The 13625-nt window shown below is 43.9% G+C and overlaps 1 protein-coding gene across 2 annotated transcripts; it reads right to left on the bottom strand.

Annotated features, from left to right (window-relative positions):
- Positions 1-11817: 11817 nt before the first annotated feature.
- LOC308274681 (C-C motif chemokine 4) lies at positions 11818-13319 on the bottom strand (the record flags this gene model as incomplete). Of its 2 annotated transcripts, none has more annotated exons than XM_080712496.1 (3): positions 11818-11905; positions 12454-12568; positions 13244-13319. In XM_080712496.1, the coding sequence occupies 3 exons, from the start codon at positions 13317-13319 to the stop codon at positions 11818-11820; spliced, it is 279 nt and encodes a 92-aa protein (XP_080568622.1). The 2 variants fall into 2 exon arrangements, with proteins under 2 accessions (XP_080568622.1, XP_080568623.1); XM_080712497.1 differs by having other exon boundaries at positions 11818-11890.
- Between the last annotated feature and the right edge of the window lie 306 nt (positions 13320-13625).

Below are 13625 nucleotides of genomic sequence, written 5' to 3'. Positions count from 1 at the left end.
ACATCATATTGGGGTAAAAAAAACTTGTGTGTACATACATGTACACATCACTGATTTAACCCCTACCCAATTCCCACCCCATTCCCTCCCCGTCCCTCCTTCCCTTGCTTGGCTTAGTGGTTGACTTTGATATGTTTAAGTACATTGTGTGTTTTAGAGATTTTCCTCTTCCCCCACCCCTTTCTCCTCCTTTAGGTTGTCTTGTTTGCTCCTCTGTAGGATTTCCTTTTTCATCTAGAGTTCCTCCTATGACCCATTTCTCCCTAGCTCTCACATATTAGGGAAAGCATCTGATTTCTTATTTTTTTGTGTCTGACTAATCTCACTTAGCATAATGTCCTCCAGTTCCATCCATTTCCCTGAAAATGATGTAATGAGGTTTTTTTGATGGCTGAGTAAAATTCCATTGTGTACATTGAACAATACACTATTGAACAGCAAATGAGTAAGATCAGAAATTAGGGGGGAAATAAAGAAATTTCTGGAATTAAATGAAAATAGAGAAACAGCTTACCAAAATTAATGGGACACTTTGAAGGTAGTATTAAAAGGAATGTTTATAGCATTGAGTGCCCATATAAGAAGAACAGAGTCACCAAGTAAACAACCTAATGACACATCTCAAAGACCTAGTAAGACTGTAACAGTATAATACCAAAGCTAGCAGAAGGCAGGAAATTATTAAAATCAGAGAAGAAATATATGAAATAGAGGAAAAAAATAAAAGAATCAACAAAACAAAAATCTGGTTCTTTGAAAAGATTAATAAGATTGACAAACCCCTGGCCAACCTAACCAAAAGAAAGAGAGAATTAACTCAAATTATTAAATGAAAAAGGAGTCATCACCACAGACAGTGAGGAAATTCAAAGTATTATCAGAAACTCTTTTGAAAATTTATACTCTAATAAACTGGAAAACATGGAAGAAATCAATAGATTTCTAAGCACATAAAACCTACCTAAAATGAACCAAGAGTACATAGCAAGCCTAAACCAACCAATAGCAAGCAAAGAAATAGAAACAGCAATAAAAATTCTGCCATCAAAGAAAAGCCCAGGCCCTGATGGGTTTCCAGCTATAGGCTACAAAACCTTCAGTGAAGAACTAATCCCAATACTTCACAACTTGTTCCAGAAAATTGAAAGAGATGGAATTGTCCCAAATTCCTTATGTGAAGCCAGTATCACATTAATCCCCAAACCAAATAAAGATACCTCAAGAAAGGAAAATTACAGACCAATAACCTTGATGAACATAGATGCAAAAAATTCTAAACAAAATACTAGCTATGCACATTCAAAACCATATCGAAAGAATTGTACACCATGACCAAGTTGGTTTCATCCCAGAAAAGCAAGGCTGGTTCAATGTACACAAAACAATACACATTATTCACCACATAACTAGAACTCAGAACAAAAAGGCACATGATCATATCAATAGATGCTGAAAAAGCATTCGACAAAATTCAAAACCAATTCATGCTAAAAAAAACTGCAGAAAATTGGAATAGAAGGAACATATTTCAACATCATTAAGGCAATATACAATAAACCCAAAGCCAACATCATATTGAATGGGGAAAAACTGCAATAATTTTCTCTAAAATCAGGAACAAGACAAGGATGCCCACTATTCCTTTTCAATAGAGTCCTTGAGACTCTTGCCACAGCAATAAGACAAGAGAAGGAAAGCAAAAGAATTAAAATATGAAGAGAGGAAGTAAAACTATCCTTATTTGCAGATGACATAATCCCATATCTAGAAAACTCAAAGAACTCAACCAAAAGACTACTGGAGCTAATTAACCAATTCATCAAAGTTTCAGGATACAAAATCAATCTAAAGAAATCAGTTGTTTTTTTTTTATGTCAACAATGAATCCACAATGAAAGAAATAAAGAAAACAATTCCATTCACTATAACCTCAAAACCAATAAAATACCTAGGAATAAACCTAACCAAAGATGTAAGAGACCTCTACAATGAAAACTATAAAACATTAAAGAAAGAAATTGAAAAAGACTGTGGAAGATGAAAAGATCTCCCTTGCTCATGGATAGGCAGAATAAATATCATCAAAATGGCCATTCTGCCAAAAGTGATCTACAGATTCAATACAATTCCTTTCAAAATAGTAACGACGCTGGGCGTGGTGGCGCACACTTGTAATCCCCGTGCGTGGGAGGCAGAGACAGGAGTATTGCGCAGGTTTAAGAGACCCTGTTTCCAAATAATATATGTATATATTAGGTCTGGGAGTGCAGCCCGGAAGTAGAAGGGTTTCCAGGAACCCCAGTACCACCAAAAAAAAAAAAAATACTCATGACATTATCCATAGACCTAGAAAAATCAGTCATGAATTTTATTTATTTTTTATTATTATTTTTCAATATATATATATATTGATATTGGTGCATTGTAATGATACATTACAATGGAATATAAGACTTGTGAGGATATACAAGCACACATCATCCAATTAGCCTTATCCAGTCCCCATCCTGTTCCCTCCCCCTCCCTCAATCCCATGCTTGATTGTTGATTAGCTTTCATACATTAGTTTACATACATCATGAGTTTTAAAGAGATTCCGTCCTCCCCCATCCCATCCCCTCTGACTGGTCACCTTAATTGCTCCTCTATAGGGCCCTTTCTTCAACTAGATTTCCTCCTATTCCCTATTTCTTCCTAGTTTTTGCATATTAGGGAAAGCACTTGGTTTTTTTTTTAATTTTCTGTGATATTTCTCTGTGTATGCTGCATTGCAAGTTCCGATCCCATTCTTGATGGCCCCGGCACTGGACTGGCCACCCGGCAGACTCTGATGCCTGCCTCGCTGGCTCCAGCACCGGCCCTGCCTCATGGCAGGCCCCGATCCCAGCCTCACTGGTCCCAGCACCAGCCTCACCCCTCAGCAGGCTCTGACCCTACCTCGCAGGTTCCAGCACCAGCCTAAACCCTCGGCAGGTTCTGATCCCGGCCTTGGAGGCCCCAGCACCACCCTTGCCTCATGGCGGGCTCCGATCCCGGCCTAACTGGCCCCGGCAATGGCCTCACCCCTCGGCAGGCTCCAATCCCGGCCTCAGAGGCCCCAGCACCCCTAGCCTGATGGCAGGCTCCGATCCCGACCTCGCTGGCCCCGGCAACGGCCTAACCCCTCAGCAGGCTCTGATCCCAGCCTCGGAGGCCCCAGCACCGGCTTTGCCTCATGGCAGGGTCCAATCCCAGCCTAATTGGTTTCAGCACCAGCCTAACCCCTCAGCAGGATCTGATTCCAGCCTCGGAGGCCCCAGCAGCAGCCTTGCCTCACAGCAGTCTCCAATCCCAGCCTCGCTGGCCTCAGCACTGGCCTGACCTCTTGGCAGGCTCTGATCCCGGCCTCAGTGGCCCCAGCACAGGCCTAGCCTCATGGCAGGCTCCGATGCCAGCCTCGCTGGTCCCGGCACAGGCCTAACCCCTCAGCAGGCTCCGATCCCGGCCTCAAAGGCCTCAGCACTAGCCTTGCCTCAAGAATGGCCCCAATCCCGACCAGGCTGGCCCCGGCACTGGCCTCATTGCTCAGCAGGCTCCAATCCCAGTCTCAGAGGCCCAGCTCCGGTCTTACCTCACAGTAGGCCCCAATCCCAGCCTCGCTGGCCCCGGCACCGGCCTAACCCCTCGACAGGCTCTGATCCCGGCCTTGGAGGCCCTTGCACTGGCCTTGACTCATGGAAGGCTCCGATCCTGGCCTTGCTGTCCCCGGCACAGGCCTCACTCCTCGGCAGGCTTCGATCCGAGCACCCTCTTCACACTGCACGTTGTCCCAAGTTCCCAAGCGTGTGCGGTGGTAGCATTCTGCCTCTGGGGTTATTTTTAAAAGATCCAGGTGTGTTGCATCAGATCTCTGCCTCTCCTAAGTACTGGCCGCTGTCGTTGCCGCTGCCTCCACCATCTCAATTCTTTCCCAAACTCTTTTCTCACACTGCATGTTGTCCTGTATTCCTGAGCATGCGCAACAGTAGCATTCTACCTTTGGGGCAATTTCTTCAGAAGATCAGGGTGAGTTGGATCAGATCTCTGCCTCTCCCAAATACAAGCCTCCACCACCACTGTAGCTGCCGCTGCCAACACCACCTTCCTCCTAAGTCTCCACTGAGCTCCCTCCTTACAGATGATGTCCGGGATTCTTAAGCATGTAAGGAAGAAGCAGTCCCCCTTCGTGGGAAATTTTTTCGAAAGTTCCAGGTCAGTTGGATATGTTTTGTCTGCATCTCCAGAATCCTGGCTGCCACCACGGCCATCACAAGCCCTCTCCAATGTTTTTTCTTTTCTTTTTTCTCTATCTTTCTTTCTTTCTTTTTAATGAGAAGACAGTATGTATGGTTTGAAGAGGTTGTGGGATCAGGCACTCAGTAGCAATGAATTTTTTCTCCCTTCCAATAGCAGAGTCCCACAGCCTCACCACGCAGAGCAGGATCGGCTATTCTAAGCGCATCAGAGCTGGTACAGCACAACAGCTCTGAGTTCCTCAGTACCCGCGGCTCTGCCTCCCTCCCAGCTCTGGGCCTTCCCAGGAGCTGGCCGGGCCACCCACCCCAGCCCAGCTCCGGGCCTTCCCGGGAGTGGGCCGGGCCGCACAGTCATGAATTTCATATGGAGAAAGAAAAGACCCAGAATAGCCAAAGCATTCCTCAGCAATAAGAACCAGCCAGAAAGCATCACAATTCCTGACTTCAAATTATACTATAGAGCAATAGTAGTAAAAACAGCACGGTATTGGCACAAGAACAGGCATACAGACCAGTGGAAAAGAATAGAAGACACAGAAACAAACCCACACACCTACAGGAAATTAAAGTAAAGAATTAACAAGTGGGATGACATCAAACTAAAAAGTTTCTTCTCATCAAAGGAAACCATCAAGAAACTAAAAGCCTACAGAATAGGACAAGATCTTTACCAGCAACCACTCTGATAGAAGGCTAATATCCAGAATATACAAAGAGCTCAAAAGACTTTACACTAGCAAAACTAATAACTCAATCAAGAAATGGGCTACTGAACTGAATAGACACTTCACAAAAGAAGAGATACAAATGGCCAATAGATACGTGAAAAGATGTTCGACACAGTCAGGCGTGGTGGCGCACGCTTGTAATCCCCGCGCTTGGGAGGCAGAGACAGGAGGATCATGCAGGTTCGAAGCCAGCCGCGTGCGCTGGCTTAGGAGACCCTGTTTCCGAATAAAAATGTAAAAATAGGTCTGGGAGTGTAGCCCGGAGGTAGAAGGGCTTCCAGGAACCCCAGAACCACCAAAAAATAATAATAATAAATTTTTAAAAAAGAAAAGAAAAAAGATGTTCGACATCATTAGCCATCAGGGAGATGCAAATCAAAACTACACTAAGATTCCTTCTAACCCCAATCGGAGTGGCAAGCATAAAGAAGTCAAACAACAACAAATGCTGGCGAGGATGTGGGGAAAGAGGAAGTCTTTTACACTGTTGGTGGGAGTACAAACTAGTTCACCCTCTATGGAGATCAGTGTGGAGATTCCTTAGAAAACTGGGAATAGATTCACCATATGATACGGCTATACCACTCCTGGGTATCTCTCCAAAGGGACTGAAATCAGAGAACTACAGTAACATATCCATACCCATGTTCATAGCAGCACAATTCATAATAGCCAAAATATGGAACCAACCTAGGTCTCCATCACAGATGAATGGATAGCAAATTTATGGAAAATATACACAATGGAATTCTACTCAGCTATAAAAAAGAACAAAATCATGTCATTTGCAAGAAGATGGAAAGACCTGGAGAACATTATGTTAAGTGAGATCAGCCTAAACTAGGAAGTATTAGGGATACCAGAGGGACTCCAGACAATGGAGGAGAAATGTCATCAAAGCTAGAATGGAAAGATAGGAGAGGAAGAAGGCTGAGGTTGATTAATGAAGGGGTTACATCCAAATTTGTGTAAAAATATAAATATAGCATGGTTAACCTGGACACTCATTGTTGGGAGGGGGAAAGGTGAAGGGGGGTAGGGTATCAAACATAGTCTGAATGTATGCCATTTTCAATATGTTCCACATAAAAATAAAATTAAAAATAAATTATAAAGAAAAGAAAAGCTCACCTCCCAAGAGCTTCTGTGGTTACTCTCTTTAGGAGACCTCCACCCCCCTCAGGTGTGTGTATGGAGGGGCTGCTTTTGGCCTCTATCTTCCCCCAACTTAAACTTTCATATTTCTATACTAAAGCAGAGAGGTGTTTGCTTTAAAACTACAACTCTGAGTCCACCTACATGCTGACTCTGGGAGGGGTAAACTACCCCTTCCACAGTGTGACTGATAACATCTCACACCTAAACCTCCAGTGCTGCTGGCCAAACCTACAAAGAACATCTGTATGGGGTTGATAGATGTTTATGTTTAAATGTTTCTTGTAAAGTCCTGTGAGATCATTGTATTTCCTGATACTGTTTTTACTCGTACACTCTGAAAATCCACTTCTAGGATTCTAAGGTTCTGTATTTTACCCTCTTTATGGAACAATTTTTTTAAAAAGACTATTTTAAGGAAGCACCTATACAACTTTACAGCAGAATATAGCTTGTTTGTTTGTTGGTTGGTTGGTTGGTACTGGGGTTCCTAGAAACCCTTCTACTTCCGGGCTACATTTTCAGACCTATTTTTATACTTCTTTTATTTGGAAACAGGGTCTCTTAAGCCAGTGCGGCTGCGCGATCCTCCTTCTGTCTCCACCTCCCAAACACGGGGATTACAAGCGTGCACCACCACACCCGGCAGAATATAGCTTTTTACTAGAGTAACTATGGCCACTTTATTTTGGGGGCTCAGGGTTTTTTACAAATTCACATGGGTTTGTACACATATATTTTCTGTTCTGATTTACTTTTGTTTTGTCTAACTAAAGGCTTTCTGGGTCTCTATCGTTTTGGTTTTTCTTCTGTCTACTCAGAAGCTATTCAAAGGTTAATTCTGTTTGGTGTCCTAAGAAGGGGGATGGACAGTGGTGATGATTGGTGAGTTTGCTGCCATGAGGAGACTTAGTGGCCACTTAAGTCACTTTGATTCAGTATCACTCATGACTGACAGACTGCACAGGCATGATCAAATGTACAGTTTTATTGTCTGTTTCATACGATAAAATCCATGACAGGGTACGCTTTGGTTTCAGGACGCTCTAGATCTGGCTTTCACTCTGGGTAGCAGATATCTGTAACTCTCTTGTCTCCTACCTATTGATGTTGATTGTGCTATGTATGTAATGTGATTGTATACTATCTAGATGGTACCCAAAATTGGCATATTAATAAAAGAGTGCCCATAAGAATTTTTAAAAACATAAAACCAAATGCATCTTAGTTCATGTGACTTAATATAAATCTAATAACTCAGTAGATATAAGATTTGTCATGCGATTCAAGTAAAAATATCCTAAATTATTAATATATGCATTTTTTCTAGGTAAGTCATCAATCAAGATATATTTTCCTCTGTAGGATATTTTCAAACACATTGTTCATTGGTTTTAAAGTTTTTTCTCTGGCATAAATGTTTTAAGATGCTAATGACACTTATCTGATATCTTGATTTTCAGGAGGAACCGAAAATTTAATTATTAATTTAAATTGGGTAAATGTAATTGATACTTTAAAATGCTCTTGACTTCTTAGAAGCTACCATTTGATTCTATTAAGTGGGCTTCTAAATTGCTGGTATATAGGAAAATAATATTGTGGGATGGCTTTATTTTAGAATCTTTACTAAAAGGCCTGGGAATCAGGCTTCAGGTCAACATGTAATTTTGTATACATTGCTTTGATGGAAACAACTCTGTGTTCTTTTACCTGAGCAACTTAAAAACTTGGGGAAAATAATCAAACCAATAAAACACTCCTTAACAATCTTTAGCTGATGGAGCTGCAGGGAGATTTATAACCCTCTAGAAAAAGAGGCTAAATTAGTCCAGATTATAGAACTATTATAATGTCAAAAGCTGGGCTATACATCGTGATTTTCGTTTCCTTAGTGGCCATCATCCTGGAAAACTAAACACAGATAGACTAAGGACATTTGCCTTTGGCAATGAAAGGAAGTCACAGGCAGCAGCACTACATGCTGTGGCTACCACTGTTATATATGTGACCAGTGGTAGGAAATTGGTGCTAGCTCACATCTTGGCAGCCACCGCCACAGACTCAAGAGCAGGTGTCCGGTGGTTGTAAATAAGTGGCAGCTCTACATATCACTGGTAAGCATGGATAAATCCAGTAGACACATCTAGCCCGTGGCCATGAATGTTTGGGAATCAAGGTAGGAACCTGAACAGCTTGCCTCAGGAAAAGCATGCAGTGAGAAGACTAAAAAACCATTTTTTTCCTCCTCTGTCTTTCAGATGGGAAACTCCTCATCTTGCAACGCCATTAGCACCTTCTTAGGTTGAATCTTACAGAAATGGGGATCTGTTGACCCTCCCTCCAGACAATTAATGAAGCCTCAGCCCTCACACTCAGCTGCTGAAGCACAGCTTTCTCTTGAGCTGTTCAACCGTATTAGAGTCCATCTCTTTGGAATGTGTTCACCTCACCCTAGATTTCTTCTCAGGGAAGTTTAGATCACCTTCTAGAACGTTCACTGAAATTTAAGAGATCCCTGTCAGCGACTTCATTGAGCTTTGCAGGATCCCTATTTGTGACTCTTAAGTTGATGATTGTATTCATTTTTTACTGCTGCTACAATAAATTACCACAAAACTAGTGTTTAAAACAAATGCACACTTGGTTCCTTAAACCTCTGGAGATCAGAAGTCGCTGTCACTGGGCTGTACTCCCTCTGGATGCTCTTGGAGTGAAACTGTTTCTTTGCCTCTTCCAGCCTCTACATCTGCATTCTTGCATCAATCAATTTGTGGCCTCTTCCTCCTTCTTCAAATCCAGCAGGATAGAATTTTGCTTCAGTTGTTACCTTAATACCTTATCTTCTATTGTCAAATTTCCTCCTACCTATCTCATAAAAGCCCTACACCACTACATTTAGAGACTGACCAGATACTGCGGGATAATCTCCTTGCCTCAAGATCTTTAACTGAATTCTACTTGCATAATTGCTTTTACAGTGTAAGGTAGAGTTCACAGGTTCAAGGGATTAGAATGTGGACATTATGAGCTGGGTGTGGTGGCGCATGCTTGTAATCCCGTTGTTGGGAGGCTGAGACAAGAGGATCGCGCAGGTTCGAAGCCAGCCACATTGGCTTAGGAGACCCTGTTTCCAAAAATAAAAAAAGTATAAAATAGGTCTGGGAGTGTAGCCCAGAGATAGTAGGGCTTCCGGAACCCCAGTACCACAAAAAAAAAAAGACTGTGGACATCATGGGGCCCATTTTTCAGCTCACCATAGTGATCTATACCTTGTCACAGTCCTCGGGATCATTCATTCTCTCTCCCAGTTCATACTATCAAATAGAGTTGTTTATATTTTTACAAATCTACATTCTAATCATCTAGGCCATCCCAAATTTCTATCCCTTCACTTTCTTTAGGCCCTGGAATATTCTAGGAAGGCATCATCCAGTGGGACTTTCAGAAATGAGGGACAGGCCGGGAGTGGTGGCGCACACTTGTAATCCCCACGCTTGGGAGGCTGAGACAGGAGGATCGCACAGGTTCGAAGCCAGCCTCAGCTACTTTGTGAGACCCTGTTTCCAAATAAAGTATAAAAAAATAGGTCTGGGGGATATAGGTCAGAGGTAGAAAATCCCCTGGGTTCCACCCCCAGTACCACAAAAAAAAAATGAGGGACAGTTCTATATTTGCACTTCCCAACATGGTAGCCACATAGGGCTACACAGGGCTATTGAGCCCTTGACTATAACTACTGTGACAAGAAACTGAATTATAAATTTTATTTCATTTTATATTTAATTGAAATTTGAATAGTGACTCTGGCTAGGGAATAATAGACAGAGAGCTCAGCTCTAGATAACAGATAGCAGAAGCTGAGAGCAAGCTGGTTCTTTGCTGCCACCCTCTGCCCACACCTGCTTCAGTTCAACCTCGTTCTTTTTTTTTTTTTTTTTGGGGTGATACTGGGGTTCCTGAAAGCCCTTCTACCTCCGGGCTACACTCCCAGACCTATTTTTCCATTTTAATTTGGAAACAGGGTCTCCTAAGCCAGCACGCACGGCTGGCTTCGAACCTGCGCGATCCTCCTGTATCTGCCTTCCAAGATCGGGGATTACAAGCGTGCGCCACCATGCCCGGCAACCTCATTCTTTTTTCTGAAGAATCTGAAGGCATTTTCCACGTAGGGACTCTAAGATGATTGGGGGACTGAGGGCAGGACAAGGAACAGAATTATATCTGTCAGCCCAGATATGTACAGGGACCCTGTTCTGCTTTTGCATAGAAAACCAAGAACATTCAAAGGATTTTTACGGTAGTCTCTTCCTTACCCGTCTTGCTCAATGGGTCGCTCTTTGAGAACCACAGAAGTGTGTCGCTAGGGCAGGTGCACTGGGAAGGGCACTAACCTGGGGTTGGCACTGGCTGGAGATCTGCTCTGCCACACTCGCTGAGTGGCCTTTGGCGAGTGACTTCCCAGTCCTTGGCTCTCGGTTTCTATAAAATGAGAGGACCGGGCCACATGGTCTAAGGTTCTTCCCAGCTTCAACAGGCTGTGGTTTCTGTCCACAAAGCTAGGCTTTATGGTGTATGTGATTCCACTTCAGAGCCTGGTTCTCTCTGACCCACGTACTCTTAAGTGCTGGCAGAGAAGGACCAAGCAGCTATGGGTTAGGTAGTTCTTGCAACTCTTCAGCACCAGACCAGACATTCATCCTTCCCTCCTCATGGTGCCATTTGCTTTGGGCTCCAGGCTGCTGCTCCATTAAGTAATCTGACCCTCGAGACAGCCTGACAGAGAGAGGGAGGGAGAGAATGTTCCAGAGGCCAGGAAGATTCATGATGGGTGCTTTACACATTGCCTCATAACAGCTCTTCAGGTGGGTAATATTATCTCCATTTCACAGGTGGAGAAGGTGAGATCCAACAAGGCAAAATGATTCTCCTAATGTCCTGCGGATAATAAGGTGATGGACTCACTTGTCTGATTCTGAGCCGCTCCCTCTTCCCCCCACAGAGCGCTTCTGCCTCAGTTTACACTTCCCATGGAATGGGAACTACAACCCTCAGGGTCACAGCTGTCCTTTGGGGTCATCATTCTGGGAGCTCCCCAAGCAGTCCCCACCAAGTCACATCAGCTCTCTGCGCCTCTGTTGCTTCGTTTGTAAAAGTGAGAGCAATAGTTCCAGCCTGATGAGGGTGTTCAAGTACTTGCTGAAAGTATTAATGAGATCGTGTGTTGGGAGCATTTAGCCCAGAGCATGTGTTCAAGACTCAATAATTATTCCTTCTTGTTATTTTGGGAAACTTTAATGTGTCACTACTAATAGTAACTGGTAAATCCCTTTACCCCAAAATCAAATTTAAATCACAGAGAAACTGCATTTTCTTTTAAAAAAAAAAACATTTTATTATGAAAATTCATGGAATAAACTCCATCATCCATGTATCCACAATAGCAGAGAAACTGATGGCTGACCATCCCCATGGGGGACATGTGTCCATAAATAATAGAAATAACTCCCATACAATAACAAGGGATGCAATAAGGATTAAATTAAGACAGGAATTACTGAGAAGAGCACTGAGCTGGAGAAGAAGGTGCATCCCACTGAGAAGTGCCTGTCTTCAGATAACCTTCCCTGAAGACATCCTGCCCCCCAGCCTGGAGCCGCTCAGTTCAGTTCCAAGTCATCCACGTACTCCTGGACCCAGGACTCACTGGGGTTGGCACAGACTTGCCTGCCCCTTTTCGTTTGGAATCTGTAGAAGAAGGAGCAGACAGATTGGCATCCCGAGGACTTTTGAGGACATCAGATACTATCCCTTGCCTGTGGTTGGCATCTCCCTCTGATTGACCATGGCTCATGCTGAGCAGCCCTGTGGGCGGGATCCTTCTGGATGCAGTGGAACCAGCCTCCCTTACCTTCCACCCACTGGATCCGTCTGTGGCCCAGGATCTCCCGGATTGGAACCAACGGATTTTTAATTTAATATGAATATATCTCCCTATTCCCTCCAAATTCTAACAATGACTTTTTCATGTGTTCTTCTAGTCTGGTTTAAGAAATCTGTCCCTATCTCATGTGATATATTTAACTTTTCAGGAAATCTGGACAGTTTCTTCTACAGAAATTCCCTCCTTCTTTGGCTCCCACCAGACACTTTGAGAACACAAAAGTAACCCGTGACCCATTTCCTCCCTGCTCTTGGCAAAGCTTCCATCCTGAGGACAGCCTCCCCCTGTGTGATCGCCTCCTGCCTGTCCTTAAACCCTGCCTATTCACCCTTGCCGAGGGGATGATACTCACACCACAGCTGGCTGGGAGCAGAGGCTGCTGGTCTCATAGTACTCAGTCACATAGTTTCGAGGAAGCTTCCGCAGGGTGTAGGAGAAGCAGCAGGCGGTGGGAGGGTCTGAGCCCACTGGAAGGAAAGGTCAAGGTGAGGTCAAAGCTTTATACAAAAGAGCTGTTCACTTTAGTACTGAGAATTAAATGTAGGTGCATTCTATATCTAAGCTATGACCCCAGCCCTTTTTATTTTTTATTTGAAATAGGGTCTGGTTAAATTGCCAGGGTCTCACTAAGTTGACGAGGCTGGCTTTGAGCCTGTGATCTTCCTGTCTCAGCCTCCCAAATACTGGGATTGCAGGTGTGCACCTCTGCACCCAGCTGGAGCTGTTCATTTTGGCTTTTATTTGCGGATCTTCACTACACATCCCCGCAGAGCTACCTTGCATCCATGCCCACTCACCCAGAGTGGGACTCATTCCAAATAGAGAATCCTGTGCAGAGACAATAAAGAATCCTAGGAGACTGGGACTGGACTATGTCTAACAACATGCCACTCTCTTCATGTTACCAACAGGAAAACCAAGTCATAGAGGGGGACAGGTTTTAACCAGTAGTCAGAGACAGAGCTAACTCAACAGTCTGACTTCTTCTCTATTGGCTGTTGATTGTTAAGAAAATGGGAGCTAGAATGATATCAACTACCTGCTAGACTCTACGTTTAACAACTCATGACCTGGATCTTTTCCAGTTCCCTTTGCCCCTCCCCAGATCCTGTCTCTGCTCTAGAAGTAGCAGAAAACCTTACTTGGTGCTGAGAGCACTGGAGAGCAGAAGGCAGCCCCGAGCACGAGGAGAGAGAGGACAGTCACACAGAGCTTCATGGTCTTGGTGGAGAAGAGGTTTGCCTAGAGCCGAGAGTGCAGATCCTGACTGTGTCTGTTCTGCTCTGAGTTGCAAACTCCTCTTTATAGGAACTCAAGGCATGAGACAGAGGCAGGGGTCTAGAAGGGCCAGTGGAATTTCCAGGGTAGAGATGATGTCATGGTGCTGATAAGGAAACTGAATCTAGCTGACAGTGAGAAGTTCCTATCAGCTTCTCTTCCCCAGGGCCATGTCATCATGGAAGAAAGAGGAGAGAGTGAGAGGGGAGGAGAGGTTGTGCCCTAGGGGGAAGTGGTACATCAACA

Source organism: Muscardinus avellanarius, assembly GCF_963383645.1.
Source record: "Muscardinus avellanarius genome assembly, chromosome: 16".
NCBI lineage: Eukaryota > Metazoa > Chordata > Mammalia > Rodentia > Gliridae > Muscardinus > Muscardinus avellanarius.
The sequence above is the reverse complement of the archived record's forward strand: the minus strand, read 5'-3'. Positions and strand labels throughout refer to the sequence as shown.